The sequence below is a fragment of the Lepisma saccharinum genome, chromosome 4, assembly GCF_977018435.1.
Source record: "Lepisma saccharinum chromosome 4, izLepSacc3.1, whole genome shotgun sequence".
NCBI lineage: Eukaryota > Metazoa > Arthropoda > Insecta > Zygentoma > Lepismatidae > Lepisma > Lepisma saccharinum.
In genome coordinates, this window is record NC_139232.1 from 79,261,938 (window position 1) to 79,282,896 (window position 20,959).

At 38.0% G+C, this 20,959-nt stretch overlaps 1 protein-coding gene across 1 annotated transcript; it reads right to left on the reverse strand.

Annotated features, from left to right (window-relative positions):
• Nucleotides 1-14,205: 14,205 nt before the first annotated feature.
• On the reverse strand, nucleotides 14,206-18,669 carry LOC145987227 (uncharacterized). The gene is made up of 2 exons (XM_083121744.1): nucleotides 18,570-18,669; nucleotides 14,206-15,823 (listed from the first exon to the last, which is right to left on the reverse strand). The coding sequence occupies exon 2, from the start codon at nucleotides 15,814-15,816 to the stop codon at nucleotides 14,392-14,394; it is 1,425 nt and encodes a 474-aa protein (XP_082977870.1). The 5' UTR covers nucleotides 15,817-15,823; nucleotides 18,570-18,669; the 3' UTR covers nucleotides 14,206-14,391.
• Between the last annotated feature and the right edge of the window lie 2,290 nt (nucleotides 18,670-20,959).

The window sequence follows — 20,959 nt, forward strand, 5'->3', positions numbered from 1 at the left end:
TCTTGAGAGCATCCTCCTTGGCTGAAGATGGCTGCCTGATCTTTTGCATCAGATGATAACAAGCTCTCTGCTTTTGTCTTCCCCAACCCCACTCTCCCTAGAAAAAAGAAGCCCTTTAATGGCCATGAGGAAACATATCTAGGATCATCTCGGTGAATGAGTTTTTGGATACTGTGAAATACAGGGGACTTCGGAGTCAGTGCAACTGCAGGACCAGCAAATCTATATCTGATCCAACTATTATAACTTTTGACTAATCATCAATTTCTGAATACCCACCTGAATTATGTCAACATCAGCAACCGCTTCTGCAAGAACTACCTCTAAAACAAGTTTCTTAGCAACAGTATTAGCTAGTTTCCTTTTGTTCGATGCATTAGCCTGGTTGTTCTTTCAAACCTCTTAGCCATAAGAAATAGTGACGACACAATTGATGTTGTTTCTGAAAGATCCCTGATGCAGTGTTCGAAGTGAGGGCGGATGGGAGAGCTGTCTAATTGTTACCATGTTGAATCATAGGAGCACCCCCAACCCTCAGCCAATCCCATTGCTCGTCCAAACATTCCCCCAGATAACATTTTGCACTTCAAGCGCTGCCCTGAAGATCTCTATAGTCCATGATTCATTCACTTTTAAGTACTGCTTTTTTTTGTTTCTTTTTGACAACTGGAACATGTCAGAATATCAATAAGTTGCTTAGTTTGTTTGAGTTTGGTTTTAAGGCCACTTTATACACAGAAAGATTACACGGGACTGAACCTAAAATTTCAAGTAGGATCCGAACCACTATGTGCCTCCACCAGGTATCAAACCTTAAACCTCTTGGTAATAAGTCGAGAACGTTAGCACTACGCCATCCAACCACCATACAGCCAATGAAACGGTAATGTCAGTAAAATTTCAATTGGTGATTGAAATGGCCATTGCCTAATAGCTAATATTATCACATTAGTTATTGCTATTGATCTACAGAGAGCCATAACGAATTTTCTTCTTTGGTCTCTTTGTAAAAGCTTTAAGAGTTTCAGGCTTTAGTCCTTCTCCTCCATACCATACTGATTCCAGTGAAGTGACTTATTCAGATCTAAGGGCCATCTCTTGAGTGTCTTCGATCATTATTACAACAGCGGTCGATGCAATCCACAACCCTTCTATACCTTTATCACTAATCCACTAATTTGAGCTTTGACTGCCAAATAGACTAAACAAAAACAAGTGCTCTGCGCAAGTAGGACTCGAGAGGGTTCGACCAATGAATGTGTGTGAAGGTTGATCACGGAGCAAGGTGAAACGAAGTTGCAGTTACCAACTCCTTGCAGCGGCGTGCACTGCTTTGTTCCGTCCACTTGCTTTCTCCCCTTCTCTACCGTTGTGAGAATAGTCAGGGGGCGTAAGGGGGGAAGCTAGTGGGGGAGGGGCGGGGACTTTTGGAAAAATACATCTCTTATGATGGTCTACCAATAGGCTACACCAAAATACAGCTTTCCCCTAATTATTTCCGACAAATTTTCTTCGTTTCAAGATAACAGAATTTGTGCAGATACAAAGAGGACTCAAGAGAGACAACTCTGGTAACGGTTCCGAATGTTTAATGATTATTTGCAAGTTTTATAGGAGTGAGAAAGTGTTTCAGATTACGTGCAACTCTTGTGGAAGTAAGTTAGATTTTTTTATAATGCTACGAGCTCTAAACCAGGATGGTTATAGGTCCAAGATCCAATAAATTATAATGGGGTTCTATTGGGTTACGCTGCAGGACCGGAACCTTTTTCTCACACAATTTTAATTCGGTCCAAGTTGCGTATTTTTCATTGAAAAAAGGTTCCTGGACAGTATTTAAATTGAAGCGAAAAAAGTTGCTGCAACGTATTTAAATTGAGTCGGAAAAAGGTTCCTGGACCGTATTTAAATTGAGTCGGAAAAAGGTTCCTGGACCGTATTTGAATTGATCCGGAAAAAAGTTCCCGGACCGTATTTAAATTGAGCCGGAAAAAAAAAATTCCTGGATCGTATTAAATTGAGCCGGAAAAAAGGTTATTAGACCGTATTTAAATTGAACCCGTAAAAGGTTCCTGGACCGTAATAAAATTGAGGAGGAAGAGAGGTTCCTGGAACGTATTTAATTTGAGCCTGAAAAACGGTAAGAAAACTTTCCTGGAACCTATTTAAATTGATCCGGAAAAAATATTCCTGGACCATATTTAAATTGAGCCCGAAAAAGGTTCATGGACCATATTCAAATCGAGCCCGAAAAGGGTTCATGGACCATAATGAAATTGAGGGTTCCTGGACCGTTTTGAAATTGAGCCGAAGAAAACGTTCCTGGAACGTATTTAATTTGATCCGGAAAAAAAAAATCCTGGACCGTTGACACGGTCGTGCCAGGTTCAACAATAGGATATTAATAACAATAAGAATATATTCAACTCAATACAAATTGAGAATGAGCAACGTGAAACTGTCCATTGGTATACGAATGACACCTCTCAGGGCACGGGGAAAAACCTTAAGATTTGCAGTAAAAAGAAATAAAAAATAGAACTTACGTTTTAAAATATGGATTCAGAATCTATTTATCTTGATTATCCAATTAAAAACAAAGTTGTACATCATAACGAAACACACTAATAGTCACAGTAACAGCATAAATTTTCTTCCATTCGCTTATTCCACCGTAATTCTCCAGCAACAAGATTAATATATACCAGGCGGGATGGTGTACTTCAACAGTCTGTTCATACGTCCGGAAAGGACATGTCACCATATTAAATTGAGCCGGAAAAAGGTTCCTGGACCTATTTAAATTGAACAGGAAAAAAGGTTCCTGGACAGTATCTAAATTGAGTCGAAAGAAAGGTTCCTGGAACGAATTTAAATTCATCCGGAGAGGAGGTGCCTGGACCGAATTGAAATACTTTACAGATAAAAAGGTTCTTTACGGTCCAGAACCCATTTACGCTTGCTGATTTTCTCTCCTGGACCGGAATTGAATTTCTTTAAAATTCCTGGACCTTTAACAATCCTGCCCTAAACCTGATCCACTTAACCTATAACAACGAAAGGATTTAGCTACGAAATACCCCTCCGCATCCCAGGAAGGATCATATATGGGGTTTATGGAAAGTATAATCGACAGAAAACAGGTAAGGTCAACGAAGTTAGTAATAAGTTGTGTTTTATACAGCGTATATTGATACACTTGTATCTTGAATTGTATCTTCTACAAATATGCTGTATAAAGAACCAAACTGCCGAAGTACTAAGTTAGGTGACTGTACTAAGGACTCATTAAGACTCTGAAGTGTGTTTTAACATACATAATTAGAAATTGAAACACGTAAAAAATGCCTGTGCACCAGGACAAATTCGGAATTAAAAAATCGGAACCTGGGACAGGAATGTTAGAGTAGCACTTATTCTCCCTCGCAAAACGACACTAGAAACGTACAGGAATCTAAACAAAATATGACAATGATTATGCAACCAAACCAAAGTGGCTCACATAGCCACAATTACATAATGTCAAGAAAAATCAAATCTACGTATACGGTCGTGGAAAGAAACACTTCCCCCATAAGACTTCTGGGTCATTCCACGCCATTTCAACGAGGTCATGACACCCACCAACCCCGATTTCGATTAAATTTGGTATACACCTTTCCTTTATGGTTGAAAGAAACCGCCTAAATTTTTTTCATTTTACAGCACTTTGAAATGTCATGAAATCAGTGTTGTCTGTCACTCTTGAGACCCCTCGACACAACATACCCTTGCTTACATTTTATTTATTTACTCTTTAACCAATCATCAGATCTCTTTGAAATTTTACACAAAGTTTAATAAAATAATGAGGATTTCAGAAAAAAATACATCAGCACTCAAAAATTTTACATATGCCTATAAAAAGCCTAATAATGGATTTGTAGCCTAATTTTTGTGGTGGGAAAACTAGGTTACAAAAATCTGAATTTTCATCATGTGGGTATGATGGATCCAAAAACTTGTGATGTTGAAAATCATTGCTAAGACATAATGAACTATCATGCAATTACAGTTATTGTACGTATTAATTAATTGCAACATACGAATGGCATAGTAAGCCCGTTAATAGCTATTATCAAAGAAAAGGTGTGTACAGCTGTGTGTCAAATATGTTCTGCTGAAACTTTAGATGTATATGTTTCCTCTAAAGAAAATTATAGGTCTGAAATCTCATTGCTTACCTACAAAAAAATATCCTATACATTGATTTCCCTTCAAAATTGAATATCAGTCAGTTTTGACCCTAAATTCCAGTCATTTGCATTAGATGTGGTGAAAAAAGACACGGAACACAAAATGTAGCCTGAAATATACTGAAAACAATGCTTTTCACCCCAGAATTCTATTTTTTTCTTAACTGAGTTATCATAATTATCGCAACTGTCTGCATAGGCCAAAAATGTTGCAAGTCATGAAACAAAAATGACCGCCATTTTCAAATGAAGTCTAGTTTTAGAAAAATAATGCCTGTTTTGAAATATCCTTGTAGGGTTACGACAAACAAATGAAAAATTTTAAAAATGGTTACACCAGTGCTGGACCATTTGGTACGGATTGACCCTGAAATTTTAGGCAATTTCCAAAAAACATAAAATTTTCGTTAGAAGGAATTAAAAAACCAAAAATTTTATTTTTTGTAAAGAAAGAGCATGTCTTTGCAATGATTTTCAACATCACAAGTTTTTGGTTCCACCATGCCCACATGATGAAAATTCAGATTTTTGTAACCTAGTTTTCCCACCACAAAAATTAGACTACAAATCCATTATTAGTTTTTTTATAGGCATTTGTAAAAATTTTTGAGTGAAGATGTATTTTTTTCAAATCCTCATTATTTCATTGAACTTTGTGTAAAATTTCAAAGAGATCTGATGATTGGTTAAGGAGAGAATAAATAAAATGTAAGCAAGGGTATGTTGTGTCGAGGGTCTCAAGAGTGACAGACAACACTGATTTAATCACATTTCAAAGTGCTATAAAATGAAAACCTTTTGAGATAGAGTGGAAAAAAATTAGGGGGTTTCTTTCAACCATAATGTAAAGGTGTATACCAAATTTAATCGAAATCGGAGTTGGTGGGTGTCAAAATCTTAGTTTTTTGCGTTGATTTGATGTGGAATGACCCTTCTTGCAATAAGTAGAGACCGGATGTTTAGGCATTAAAAACATATAAAATAGGCAGGCAAATAAGCACTTATAATTTTCAAAATAGGCATTAAAATACAAATAGGCAATAAAAAAGGCAATGAAATTTAACTGAAAATAATGAAGATAGACATACAAAAAGAAATAGGTGTTTAAATAATATAAAGACTTACCTGTACATTCTTTATAGTTGCTTAAAATAAACCAGGAGCTCATCATTAGAGACAACAGTCCAATGTTGTACTTAATAAATCACTGCAAACAGGAGTCACGTCAGCCCAAAATTTTTTATTGTATAATGGCTACACACAATAGTCTGACAAAAGAAATTGTTGGCTACTTCCAACCAGTACGCAAATTATTTAAATATACACTTTATCACTGCACACAGGGTTATTTCAGTTAAAAAATTTACACTGTATATTCCACACAGAAGTTCGAACTGAGAAACTGTTTAAATGCATTTCAAGTTTGTACTGTACGGTTTGGCAGTCTCTGAATAAGAAGCACTAATTGCGGTACAAGGTATTTCTTCAGGTGATCAACCGACAAGTTATGTCTATGATCGGACAACACATTTTTTAGAATTGAAAAAGATCTTTCAACCTCCACAGATGTTACCGGAGCATACTTAAAGCACGCGAGAACATGTGGATCTAACTCAGTTTGTATATTTTACCTTTCAGAACTTGTTGAATTGCCCTTAATTTGTCCAAGTCCTGCAATAACTCGCTAACTGTTACTTTTACATTTCTTGGAAGCATCGGAAACTAATCCTGGGAACAGGAAATTGTATGCGCAGAGTTCAGTCATGTCCCAATTTGAAAGAAAATGCCTAAAATAGGCAATATCTGGCATTTATGAAATAATATAGGCAATATCGTATGAAATAGGCAAAATAGGCAAAATTAAATTGGCTTTAAATGAAGCTAATCCCTCCCCCCTGGCCTTCGCAACATTCGTTTTCATCATATCTCTAACAGGAAAGAATAAGCATTTTGCCTAACATCCGGTCTCTAGTAATAAGGAGGCTCTATGGGGGAAGTATTGTTTTCCATGAATGTACATTTGGAAGAACTAATCCAAAGAAAAGAAAACTTAAGTCTCTGAAAATTAACGTAACCACGAACTTGTGAATTGGTGATTTTGCAAAGGCGGAAACATGAATTGTCAGACAAATTGAGTACAAGAACAAACATGTACGTCATTAATATGCATCAACGAATCAAGATTTCACATGATAAATAGACACCATACAACTCGTTTGCAGCTCATCTTGTGCTTACGAAATGACCATCAAAAACAGCGTAATGGTATCGGACGATATTCATGTGAAAGACTCAAACAAGACGAAAACAAATACATTAAGCTCCTAAATGCATTTATTACTTTCCCCATAGATCGCGACAACAACCACATCATACAGAATATAGTAATAATAATAATCCGTTGCGCAACAGCCCATGAAGGGCCTAGGCATACCTACCGACTGCCGATCTCCCTCCCACGCTTTCCTTCGTCACCTCTAAGCGTGGAGATCTTCAACCAGTATTGGAATAGTCGGGGGGTCAGCCCGACGTATCCCCAGCCGTTATAGTAGGTCTTCTCGACCGGATTACGCTCACTCATTCGGAGCTTCCCAATTTCCTCACGATGGTGGGTTGCCACCGGCCCTATACGTAGGCCGAATAAATTCCGAGCAGAGCCGGATTCGAACCTACGCCGTCCCGCAGCGAACGATCTCAAGACGAGTGAACGCCTTAACCCGCTCGGCTACGGAGGAGGACAACAGAATATAGTATGCACTACATAGTGTAGTAACTTTCATCCATTAACTTGCTGGTTTAATAACCGGTTGCAACAGGGGTGCCCATCCCCCCCAAGGCCAATGGCGCATTCCTCCCAAATCAAATCATTCCCGCCCTCAAACCATATCGTATTCCCTACAAAGTATTAATTACGACAGCGTGTCACCGAAAATAACTTTTTCCTTAGCTTTACTGAACACTGCCCCTCCTCCCTAAACAGGGATGCCCATCACTCAAGACCACACCTAAAATCGTTGATCATAATCGAAACTATCGAGAATATCGCTATAGTACTGTATAAAAACTTCACATTCACCTCATTAAGATCCAAACACGCATGCTCGTAACACATTAATGCGAGCAAGAAATTTTTTTCATCAATTTCTTTGCAGGATTTCAAGAATATTCATTTAATGGGGTGTCAATACTTTTTTAATATCCATTCCAGAGATATTTTGTCTTTTCCAGCTTATCTTTTGGCACGTTCGGGGTCGAAAACTTGTAAATACAGTCTCAGAAATGTAATGTTCGAACTCTCTCTCCACTATAGAAATTCCTTGACAATCTAAGATTTAACGCTTTATCAATAGCTTTCTATCTCCCTCTCTAAATTTAATACTCAATCCTACCACCAATTTTAGACTAACTAAAATACAAAGCTATAATCCAAGACCTATAGTTGGATACTGTCCACCCCCAAAAGTTTAATTCAGAGCCCCCACCAGAACCCACGTGCCTATTAAGGCCTAATATGTAAGAGTTGGACATTTCTCCCCCCCTGCTTTCTTCATCTAATGGATTAAATACGGTGCATTTAAGGTGCAAAATTTTTACATATATTTTAGAAAGCGATACAAATGTTGAATTTTATATTATTTGAAGGGAAAAAATCACCCCCAAAAATCTCGATGGCGCAACTTGCGTTACAATTCCCCCCTGTGGGCACCCCTGGGTTGTAAGTGGTCAGAAATATTTACGCTCGTTTGCACCTACGTCGATTTACTCGCGAGGGTGAATACGTATCTGTTGCAGCAACAGAAACGGTGAACAAATTGGGAGTAAAGGGACGGTCAACTTTACCCTCCGAGATCGGCGAGTAAGAACGCAGTTAACCCAGACCAAACCAGTAATGGCTGCCATCTGCAACCGATATAATGCATCCCTTCAGAATATCAAAACTAAAAAAACATTAAATAGGAAGCAGAGAAATGTATAATTTGTTATTATATAGAGTTTGTAAATTTGCAGGTCCAATGCAAACATAAACATACAACCGGTAACCGGACAAAATGGAGCCTGAACGAATGTGATTCTTTTTCTTTTACGTGTTTGATAATGCGTGTAATTTTAGCCTTCTTCACTCCAGCTTGATGAATAACATCAACAACCACAACAATTGTATTTAAAACACGAAAAATAATATTTGAGGTAAATGATGTTAGTTTGGTTGTTATTTGTTACAATACTAATACATATTGTACAGAAAATTGACAAATTATTACACGTAGAAAGTAATGATTCGTCAGTATAGAAATACTCGTATGAATAAGAAGACATATCAAAATAATTAGCGATGTAAACGTTAGTTATAAAACGATCGTGGATACTACGTGAAGGTAGATGTATATATCGAACATCGAACTAAGAAAACATTACTGTAATCTGCATGTAAATATGTCTCCCCTCCCCATATTTATTACGTACGTGAATTTTTTTCGTGCAAGTTGCTTGCCACTACGGATATTAATGAAGCGTTGATTCCATTCATGATCCTTCATCTTTCTTTCAATACGTACTTCCATTTGTACGACTTTTAGACACTACCACAGAGTAAAACAACAAAACAGAATGATATATGTGGTACTCACCTTTCAGCTAATCACGATCTCAGCTGAACTGCTTGACCAACATTCTCGATCAGGGTAGGCTCTCTAGTAATGAACATTCCATATCGTCCACTCTGACTGTGAAAGTTTACAATCTAGACGTCTTGCACATGCAATTCTGTGAACGTAGTAGGGGATTGATTCTTACCAAACGCCCAATTCCTGAGAACACAACACTCTTACTTCACTAACACGCAAAAACCAACGAATGTTATTTGCAGAACAGCTTGGCTTATCTCTCTTCCAACTACGCCACCTGGTGTTGAAACATACTCCCTCTGTCCCATAATTATAGTCCGGTATGCCAAAATGGTAGTACAGGAATTACAGACGAAGAGGCAGATGGAAAGCACATGGATGAGGAGAGGCACAGTACATCAGTCTTCAAGATTGTGAAGAGGAACAACGTGACCTTATCGCAACGAGCAAGAAATACCGCCCAGACGATTACCAAAAGGAGGCGTTGGGTTGCAACACACCGGTGTGGCACTGTATGACAACCGGCCTAGCAAGGCACGCTGTAAATCATTAGTAGAGCACTCCTTCAGTGAGTACGTGTGAGAAGAACAGCCATGAACACACAACCCATGATAGGAAGCGACAGGGGTAGCAAGAACCTCACGGACAGTAAACGACAAGCAGTGTACGATTTTTTCTTTGAAAACAGTACGGCTGGGGTAGTGAAGAATGGTCACCAAACCATTAACTGTTACCAAAGATGTTTACCGGGACATGCTCATCAACAAGTTAATCCCAGCAATAGATGCACAATGGCCTCGTGGACTGCGCGCAGGGAGGATCCAGGTGTCCGTTCAGCAGGACAATGCGCGTCCGCATATCGTTCCCAATGACCGCGCCTGTATGGATGCTGCAGCGACCAGTGGAATCACTTTGGATCTCGTATGCCAACCGCCAAACAGTCCGGACATGAATGTTTTAGATCTGGGGTACTTCCGGGCAATTCAGTCTCTCCAGCATCAGGCAGCTCCACAAACTATTGATGAGTTGATCGCCGCAGTTGAAAAATCTTTCTCTGATCTGACACGTGACAAGATCAACAACATCTTTTTCATTTTGCAGTCCTGTCTCATTGAAATTATGCGCCTCCAAAGGTGGGGACAACTACAGGATTCCCCATATGCAAAAAGCACACTTGAACCACTGAAACGTCCTGCCATCTCGCTTGGAGTGTCCTCGAAACATTTACGACGAGGCTAGAGCAGCACTGCAGCACTAGATCTAGCTCGTTGAGGGGATGACAACCTTCCCGGACCAACAATATCTTTCGTCTTGATGTTTTAGTTTGTCGAACTTCTTGGTCACTTTGTATTGATCCTGGATTGATAACTTTTTATTTAGGTTCTTTTGGATACTTGATCGGCCAATTTGTACTGATCCTTGAGTTATAAAGTTGTATGACTCATTCCCGTGTTTCATTTTCTTCTTCTGTATACACTAATGTCACAGTTTGAATATCGGACAATTATTATGGGACAAGAAACAAAGGTGTACCGGACAATAATTATGGGACAGAGGGAGTAGTAGGGTTCACACCTACCAGCTTCAGTGGTTCCAGAATGATCTACCTTACACAGGCTGTGAATTAAGGGGGAGGAGTGCAGGAATACATCCCAAAATAACGTCTCTGGTACCAGAGGTAAATTTTTCTTCCTGTGGGGGATAATTTCGTAACACCGGTAATAAAATAGTCACATTGAAACACCAGCATTGCTATTAGATTTTTAAAAGTAAACCTTTAAAATAGTTGCATACTTTCACATGTCAATTGTGCAACCATCTGGCTATGGTGAAATTGATAGTATGGGCCTGCCCATTTTTATGCATTAGTTAGTAAATCTTAATATCAGTATTGATTTTAAAGAAAAACAGTACATTTGGTGTAGAACAAAGAAACTATTATATACATGTTAAAAAATACAATAATAATGCATAATAACAATGAGTGAAAAATGAAAATCAAGATGATCTAGCAGTTGAACAGCGAATGCACGAGAAATTTATGCTGGAAAAAATAATAATTGTTATATTTATTCTTCATTTCTTCGATTTATTATTAGTATTATTTTAGTGTGGGGTGTGCCCAGAAAAAAAATCAGGAGTGTTTTTGTGTTTTGACATATATATATATATATAGTGTGTGTGTGTTTGTGTGTGCATAGCTACTATATACTACTATATAACAAAATATGGTACTGGAAGCAAAATAATATAAATGCAGCTCAACATTTGTATAAGGAAAATTGATTGATAGAAAAATGCAATGAATTACTTGTCGTTACGTTCTACAAGATTTCTCCTTCGCTTGCTGTTGGCGTCAAATTCTTAGAAATGATTGCATCACAATTAAGTATAAGACGACAGGTATAGTTTGCTGGACGCAATTTTGAATCGACGCAGCAGAAGGATTGATTTAGATTATTTTACTTCGTTTTTCTGCCAATTTTGGCTAATCACAAAGATAAGGATGAATGATGATTAGAGATGAAAGATGAAAGGACAATCACAAACACATGTAGACAACATGTCCCATAGAGGATTACACTGGCCGTGAATCCAGTCGCCAGAGCCTCGTTAGTCTGCAAAATACAGTCCAGAGCGTACTACGAGGATGTGAGGTTGACGTTTGGGTTTCTTCGAAAAGGGACATGCCCTTACACTCCGCAGCAATAGAAGTTTTGGGGTATAAGTACGTTATTCAGGAATACGTCTAAAGTAACGCTTCACCAATTTCCTGCTTTACCCTTTTTATTGTAATGTAATAAACTAAAATTATTATTGTTCCATTTGCAAGAGCCAAATTAACTTATTCGTTCATTATGAATTCTTATTTCTTTTGGGTAACTCGTGTATACTTCTTGCAAGAAATATTGGTTCTAGCTGGAATGCAACAGCTGTGATAAGTGCGAAGACCAAACAGGATATTTATCGTCTAAAACTGAGGATACAGACCTCAATTGTAAAGTTCCGATCCCTTGAACACGAGACACGGAAGAAATTTGTTTGGCGACTAATTCTTTATTTTCCCAGAGTCTTTCAAGCCAGTATGGGATTGGATAGTTGATCCTTTCTCTTCAAACACAACAGGCTGATTACTATTTGGAATTTTACATATTTTTCAAAATAATAACACGTATATTAATGTATTCTAAAATGTAATAGAAATGTTATATTGAAGACAACAAAAACATAATACTCGTTTTACTTGCAATTAGACTGTATTGTTTTTTTTTCAATCATTTTAACATGGGGCCTCCCCGATGGTGTAGTGGTAACGTCGTCGCCTTGTAATCAAGGTTCGAAACCCGGTGGAGGAACATAGTGGTTCGGATCCAACTTTAAACTGTAGGTCCAGTCCCGATTAACTTTACTGTGCATAAAGTAGACCTAAAACACAAAATAAATAAATCAATCAAACTAAAACATGTCTTTCCAGTTCTACATCTTCCGCATAATATTTCGCACAAATTTTCGATTCATCGGTTATAGCTCCTAACCACTAACGAAATTCCTTAACATGTCATACCACTCGGAATCATTTCATATTATTTGAAGGAGGCTCATTATTACAAGTTATAATGTCTCATCTTTCTAATCTTGTCTCTTTCAAACTATAGGATTTGTTTAACTTTTTGACTGAATCCGACCACACCGGCAAAAGTCTGATTGGTATTAAACACACATTTATGATATTTTTCTACCAATTTCAAAACAATAAACTAAAATATGTATAAATCACTATTACTGTGTACCTTGTTAAGTACGGACGTTTCCCTGGAGAACGAAAACAGTTGCTATGAACAAGAGCGCCGTTGAAAATGTTTTAGGGGTTCAAAATGAAAGTTATGTCCTGGAGGGCGATATATAGCAGTACATATGTCTTTAGATATATATATATATATATATAAAACCCCGTGACACTACAAACTGTGCGGGCCAGGGCCTAGCTACCGACTATCAACTGTTACACGGTGACGTGTGGTCAACACGACGAACCCCCAGTATTTGTTATGTTGCTGTAGGTTTCCGGATACATATATATGCTGGTTTTCTACGGATCTACTTCGTGTGTATATGTAAACACACACACGCATAAAGAGGAGATCCACTTTAATGTTTGAAATTTCCTTGGAAGCCGACTTGTCATTTTGTTTTGAGCCTAAATTAAAGAAAATCCAGTTACTTGGTTAGCCACCATTAGTTACAGACAGGGAGGTGTAGAAGGAACAAGGATTGAAACATGAGCAGAGCAGTAAGCTGAGAAGAAAATAGCAATAATATAATTTGGTGACTTCGTCCCCCCCCCCCCCCATCTTTCCCGCTTGTGGAAATGTTGATTGTATTGTTTTTCTTCCTTTTTATTCTCCGCTAGCAAGCAGTAACACCTCAAACCCATGTGGAATTCACAGCAAAAATTACTGCGAGTGAAGGAGCTAGACAACTTTTATTTCTATTTCTTTGAAAACAATATCGATTTAATATCGCACCAATACTGTCACTTTTTCCCCCTTTATCTCCTTCTTGGTACCCGGAGTGATCGCCGCCTCCATCCCTCTGCACTTTTAAAGAATACACAACATGTAAACTCCAATGTACACACCGACAGTTGATGAGGAGTAATTGATCAGTTTTCAGGGGTGAAGTCACAGCCCTTGCTCGGCTCTTGGCTACTACAGTCATCTCTTCTGTATTATTGAAGAGACGCGTTACTCTGTACCCTGCTAAAGATATCTGTGTGTGTTTCCTTACCATGAACAAACTCCAAGATTTACACCTGAACCACAAGAAACATTTCTGGATCGTTATCAGGGTGTCTACCAGTCAAGAATGTCAAGTAAGTCAAGAAATCAATAGATAGGTCAAGGAAGTCGAGCAAAAGTCAAGATATTATGCTTGTGGTCAAGAATGTTTGCTATTACATTGTTATATACCTGTACTGAATTTGATAAAATCGATTATTTGGAAATCTAAAATTGTATTCAGTAGTGGTTAATATTTGTTCACTTTGTTTCTTAAGAATTATATTCTTGTATGCGTGAAGTTTTGTAAAAATATTAAATAAAATAAAATGACCATTCACCATCCAGAATGAAGTCTGAAGCATTAATTTTTACTCAAGTCTGAGTCTCTTGTTAAAGTACAGCTTCATTTTTCAACCCTTGTGGTAAGGGTTTTTCAATTAATAAAACTACATATTTCTTAATTTACCACTACACCTAGGCAGAGGGCGATTAAATAAATGTTAGGAAAAAGGAAAAAAAGGTCAAGAAAAGTCCATTTAAAAGTCGAACCCTGATTATTTAATCTATCTATGGTAATCTACAAATATTCAACCACTTCTATATGTAAGGCTTATATTAATGTGTGAAAAACCATGAACCCACTAAGGATTGTACTTCACAATTATAAAACATTAAGTTGGTGACAATAGCCTATAGTTTGGATCACCCCCCCTGAAAATTATAATGTAAGGATAGTTATTGCCGCAAATTTTATATCCTGCCAAGACTGTTGTGATACACATTCAACTTCAAATCTGCAATGCACTTCGTAATAGCAAAAATGTCGCTAGCGCTTACTCCATCACAATCAAAAATTGACAAAGAAGCTAAGTCATTTGGCGATTCCAGCAAACTCATCACATGTTGGCATTTCAGGTTTCCACTCTTAAAAGCTTCGAAGTGCCTCAAGTTGGGCCAGTACCCGCTTTGCGCTACGGCATCCAATACGCTTTCCTCTATTTTAATATAGGTCAACTTCACGATGACGAGAGACCTGCTCAGAAGCAGCTTGGAGAGTGGCGAAGGAGCGTTGGAGTTCCGGCGGCCAATGAGACTCAGCTCCACAAGGTTTGGGAAGATTTCTCTGGAGAGGTCAGGGACACTGTACGTGGAGAACCTCTGATCGGACAACTCAAGGGACTGAAGGTTAGGACAGACGTTGAATATGTTCATAACATCCAACCCATCTGGAATAATTGTCTGGAGTTGTAGGAGGCTGCTTCCGTGCTTGTCCAGGATGCTTTGTAGAAGATCTGTTGAGCTCTCCATCAAGTCCCGAAGGCACAGAACTTCCAGTTTATCCAGGGAGACCAAAGGCTCTGCTAACTCCCTTAGAGCAACCTTGTTCCCTAGACTTAAATCCACCACTGACACTTCTGGACACATCTCGACGCATACTTTCACAACCTCTGCAACGTTAAAATAGACAAACAATTGTATCTGCATGTCCAAATTTTTCAATTTGAATCGAACTTTGTTCTGATGGTACTTACTCAGATGGTAGAGAGCTTCCATCAGGGAAGGATGTCTAAGGACACGAACTTGTGGATAGGTTTTTAGAATCTGTTGAATAGGAATGAAGTCTAAAATCGAACTTTCAAAGTAGAATTCTGTCGTATATAGAACACTTTCATCCAGAATAGGTTGTTTTCTCATAAGAAAAATGTTGTTTTCTTGGAAGATGTGGTTATAAATTGTTGGTAACTTACCAAGCTCTGAGTGCTTTAATGAAGACGCACGTCTGCAATTCACAAAAACAATTCTATTAATCTTGTGTGAACTGAATAGTAGTTTCACGTTTCTTCGTACGGTCTCGTCGTAGGTATGTACACCAACAATAATTTCTGTAAGATTGGGACATCTAGCTAATGCCAACTCGAAGTCACTTGCAGACCAGTTCAAAATGGCTTTCCTCACGGTTGGGGTGAAGAGGATCTTCTTGTTCTCTTCTCCATATTGAAGCCTCCTGATGAAAGTCATCTCCATGAGGTCGGTGACGATGTGGGAGGGGAATCTGTCGAAGGGCAGCTCCTTCGAGAGACCAGCGAGGGGTTCTGGTCTGGCATCGACGATCAGCCGGAAGGTCGCTTCTAGGGAGTAGTAGTACAAGCGAGGAACTCTCAGATGTCTAGGCATTTTTAGCCTGTAAAAGAGAATTGGAATATGTGCATTAAGAAACTATCCAACAAATGGAACGACAAAATTTAATGAAATGGAAAGTTTACAAGTGGAAACATCTTTAAGAAATGGGGGATTAATCTATGAAATCCACCTTTGAGAAAGTATTGTCCGTTTGTGGCCAGTTACACAAATTCGATTTGTTGAAAAATCCCACAACCTATGATATCTTAAATTCGTGATATAGGTTTGCGTGTCAAGTCGATATGCTAAAAAAGTTCGGTGTGAAGGGCAAAAAGATTAAAAAAAAACTGATATTAGAAAGTGATATTTCTTTCAGTTCACGAAATTATATCTGTATACCTATAGTAGTTTCCGTGTAATCAAGTGATATTGAATGGTTCGGTTATTGTCATGTTTTCGAATAACCAATCAGAAACATTCTAGATTTAAACTGATACCTTATGTATCTTTAGATACACTATTCTACATATTTGTAACTACACATTGTCCATTGATAATGCGAATGTGCCATCTCCAAATTGTAAACAAGTGGAGATATTTTGGCTGAAGTCTATTTAGGATGCAATTGTTTCATCCCTGCAATCGTCTGGTGCCTACATACAACACATATTGATATATTGAGAGTATTTTTGGTTCATGTGCAGAAATTGGAAACAGCCACGAGAATGCAAACTCCAACAGCTAATGAAAGCTTACGACAATTTCTTAAACCAACTACAAGCGCCATCAGAGTATGAGATAAACCACTTGCATTCTAACCTTAGTCACTTGTGGGATATGCTTAACAATGGTAGTGGTCTTCGGATCTTACTTTTGTGGTTAACAGACAATAATTTTGAATAATAGTGGATTCAAAGTAGTTGATTGATTACCCAAAATATGAATTATTTATTTTACTTTGCTACCAAATGACAAATTTATCATGAAATTGTTTCATCTCCATCTCGTTTCCAGAATGTTGTGTTAAATCTGGTAGATAGAACATTGGCACTCTCAAATCAAAACTAGTATTGGGTGCATTGTTCTATCTGAAATTTCAATAATTAATTAGAGCATACATACCTAACCAAACAACTACTTACTTTTAGAGAGACTTCAATATATCAGCCTTTGGAATGGCACAAACTTTCAGCACAATCGTTACAAAGGTCCAATAAATATATCATGTCAAACTTTAAAGAGCTCTCCTGAAAATATGAAAAATTGGACATAGAACATTTACATTCTCAGTGGACGACATATCAATTATTGACATGCAATTGTGTGGTTCTACGAAATCGAATTGTATCTATTCGTATCTGTTTTTGTCTCGTACAGACAAATGTAATCCTTACCATAAGCTCATACATTTGCCTGTACGAGACAAAAACAGATACGAATAGATACAATTCGATTTCGTAGAACCACACAATTGCATGTCAATAATTGATATGTCGTCCACTGAGAATGTAAATGTTCTATGTCCAATTTTTCCTTTTTTCAGGAGAGGGTAAGGATGTCGAATCGACCCTTCCTAATAGAAACGTGTATCGTACATCGTTGGAAAGGGTATGAATCAAGGATTCCAGAAATGTAGGATTTAGAGTGAGAAAACAATTGGAAGTGGAGAGAAATCTAGTATTAAGTTTGTGCAACCTCCATTATAAATGAAACATAATGAGTCTAATTTACGTGCAGATGTAAGGCTAGATGCCTAGTTTGTTATTTTAGACTTGTTGGGTTTAGTTATCTCCGCATAAATAATACATTTATAGTGTATTTATGCTAAGAAAACCAAACATAACAGACCTAACCTAACAACGTAGGCATTCCTCGAGTGCCGTCACAACGCAAGGTTGTCCTTACTTTGTGCGATAAGAGAGACAAGTGAATTCAGGGTCTCCCTTATAGACCAACGCTAGGACAACCTTGAACAATACAATCACAAAAAAACATATATTTCCCAAACAAATTGAAGAAAAACAATTTAAATTAACGAAAATAATTTACAGCTATTAAAAAATAGAATCTTTAATATCCAAAAATAAAATGAAAATCATAAATACGGATATAAAAACGAAATAAAGAAAGTTGAATCCTAGTGGAAATTCGCATATATATCCACGTTAAAAATCAAAGTTCGACCTGGCAATACTGTGTGTTTACAACATGGAAATACGATAAAGGAAAGCTCCTATGGCAAGTAATGTAAGATAGTTTATATGTATTTCACAGAGCAGGAACTTCTAATTGAAAAATGCACAGCGCCAAATCGAAACACGAATTGAGTACTACGAGTGAACATATTTTTATTTTTTGACGGCGAAACTGTAAAACACAAGGGTCGATTGTGTAGTATAGCCTTAATTTTTTCTACATTTTAATTTTTCTACTGCAACAGTGATTTCAAGAAACTGTAAAGTACTAATTCCACCGGGGTTTGTTGCAAAAGCTGCTTTCGAGGACGAAACACGCTCGTTCAAGAAATGCGATTCTATTCTATTTTATTCTTCTACAACCGCACAGAAGTGAATTTATGGTGCAATAAGGAAATATTTAGTACGTTCACCAGTTCATCAAATATTATCTTCATAACCCTGGAAGTTTATGAGATACCGATAGTTAACATGGACCAAAGACGCATGAAAACGACCGTTGCATAGCTTCTTTTCGCTGATCAGTGCCCGAAAATTGTTGCTAAATGTGTCCGTTAAGAAGGGAACTCTATGAAACGTTAATCAAACGAATCTTAATTGCTGATATATTACCTTGCGCTTCTTCCTGACTAAAAGACCATAGTTAAAATTTGCACAGGACATGGATTTGAACTTCGAATATAAGGTCTAGCAGAATACTAGTTACCATGGCACTACAATGTTAAGACTGCTTTGATTTAGAGCAATTGTCGGTTATATTATTTGCTTATCGTGTATTGTTGACCTCCAAATGATATTTTTCGTACTGAGATACCAAAAATGAAATTTTACAGATGGACCCATTAGAATAGTAAACGAGCACCATCGGAAGATATCACGTCGGAATTCTTCACTCGTACAAAGAAACAAAAATTCTGCTTTGCAAACCTGGCTTAGGTGCTTGCAGTCCAGCTTTTCATGAAGGAAGTACCTGGCGTTGCCACCAGGAAGCTGAATGAGCTCTAGCGCCCTACTTGCTCGGGCAAAGAACTTAATTATGCATTTTCGAAAGCATTTATGTTAGAGCTAGAATCACACATAGAGAGGGATCCTAAGTAAAAGGAAGAAAGGAAATAAGAAATTTTGTACAGAGGTTGATTCGCTTCCAACCGGATGATATAAAGTGTTCGCTCACCCATGTCCTGCCTTACACCACCGGTTATGTTCGATGTGAAGGCCAACATATGTCCGACATTGCAGTTTTCATTGGAAAAGACTTATTTGCACTGTACCATCAGAACTCCAAATGTACAGTAATCCATAAGACTGCCATCGGGATGCCATTGAAGGAAACTTAACGAAAACTGTCCACTACTTCTCCCCGACACTATCTATGAATGCTCGTGGAAAAATAAGTGGAAAAATTTGCCGCCAGAGCAGAGGCCTAGCAACGGGGGAGTCAGGGGACTGATGAAGAGGGTGTCGAATCAGCAAAGATTCAAATATTGGAATAGAGTAAATACAGCTGCGCCCTGTATAGTATTGACGCTCCATTATCCATATTGTTAGTTTACAAAGAAGTAAATAGGAACATTTTTGCTCATAGTTCCTGTCGTTGCTGTAAGACAGTTCATTCTTACTGCTTAGAAATAGATATTGCATGCTAGTTCTGATCAACCCGCCCTATTCACTGAATCAATTGAATTGTTGTTTTAAGTCCACTTGCTGCGCAGAAAGGCTAATCGTGACTGGATCTACAGTTTAAAGTTGGATCCGAACCACTTTGTCATGTTCTTACACCGGGTATTGAACCCGGAGCCTCTTGATTACAAGGCGAGGACGTTACCACTACGCCATCGGGGAGTCCCTGTACGAGAACGTTCTGAAGAGCGTTCTCGTATGCACATTTGGACTGCGGAGCAAGCAGAGATGCTGCAGTGTTGTAAGAAGGATGGAAAGGAGGCTTCAGTCAACGCAAGCTGCTCTCCCACTCATCTACTGCCTACTTACTGGCCTTGAGGCTAGTGACGTGCAGGCGAGAAACTCGCACCGCACGGAACGCTCGTTGGCCTACACAAGGGCAAGCAAGTTGCCCAAGCCTATTATTGTGTGTGATATGATTAATGATGGTAGTACGAACTTATGATTTAAAGTACGTGCAGGAGTATTTTGAAAATCGAAAATGATGAAAGAACTTTGGACCTAACTTTGATTGCAAGAATCAAACTTGGAGCATAACGTTGGGGGAGGAAGGGTGCAGACTCGAAAAGTTGTCCACGCCACAAAAATAGTGTCCAGCACTATTTTGTTAAATAGCTTTTACACTTAAGAAATCATAAAAAATACTCTCTATTTATTTGTTCCTCACAAAATAGCATTAACTTGTAAAATTTAATAAACTTGAATTTTTGAGTGGGAGGGGGCTGCTGATCTCCCCTGCATACAGTTTAGCTGCATTAAGAGACATGAGAATATTCTCACTATTGAATAAGGTCAGTTAAAAAATAATAATTCGTCACTGTGATCTATTATATTTAAAGCAAATGTCCATCATTTGTACAACGTGTTCTGTTAGAAATGCCACTCTGTTTACGATTATTCTTTGTTTCTTTGATTGATTGATTAGGTTTATTTTACTTCGCTTTCCTGCCACTTTTGGCTAATCGCGAAGATGAGGATGATTGATGACATCACGAAAATGATGAAGGGAAACTCACATAGAATACTCATGACCAGGCCGGGATTCGAACCCGGGTTCCATGACGTCATGCGCACTGCGCTAACCACTCCGCCACGGAGATCGGCTATCGATACCTTGTATACTGTCATCAGTGTACTCAATATACTGAATAATAACGCATTCTTAAATATCCAATAGAACAGAAATTAGGATAAAAAATGTATCTTAAAAGAGGTAAATTGGGACAGGGGGCGCAGTGAAGGCCCGTTGCGCAGAAATCTCTAGCTACGGCCAATAATGTTAAATTTTTGCTTAAAGAAAATTCCGGGAAAAGAAAAAGAAT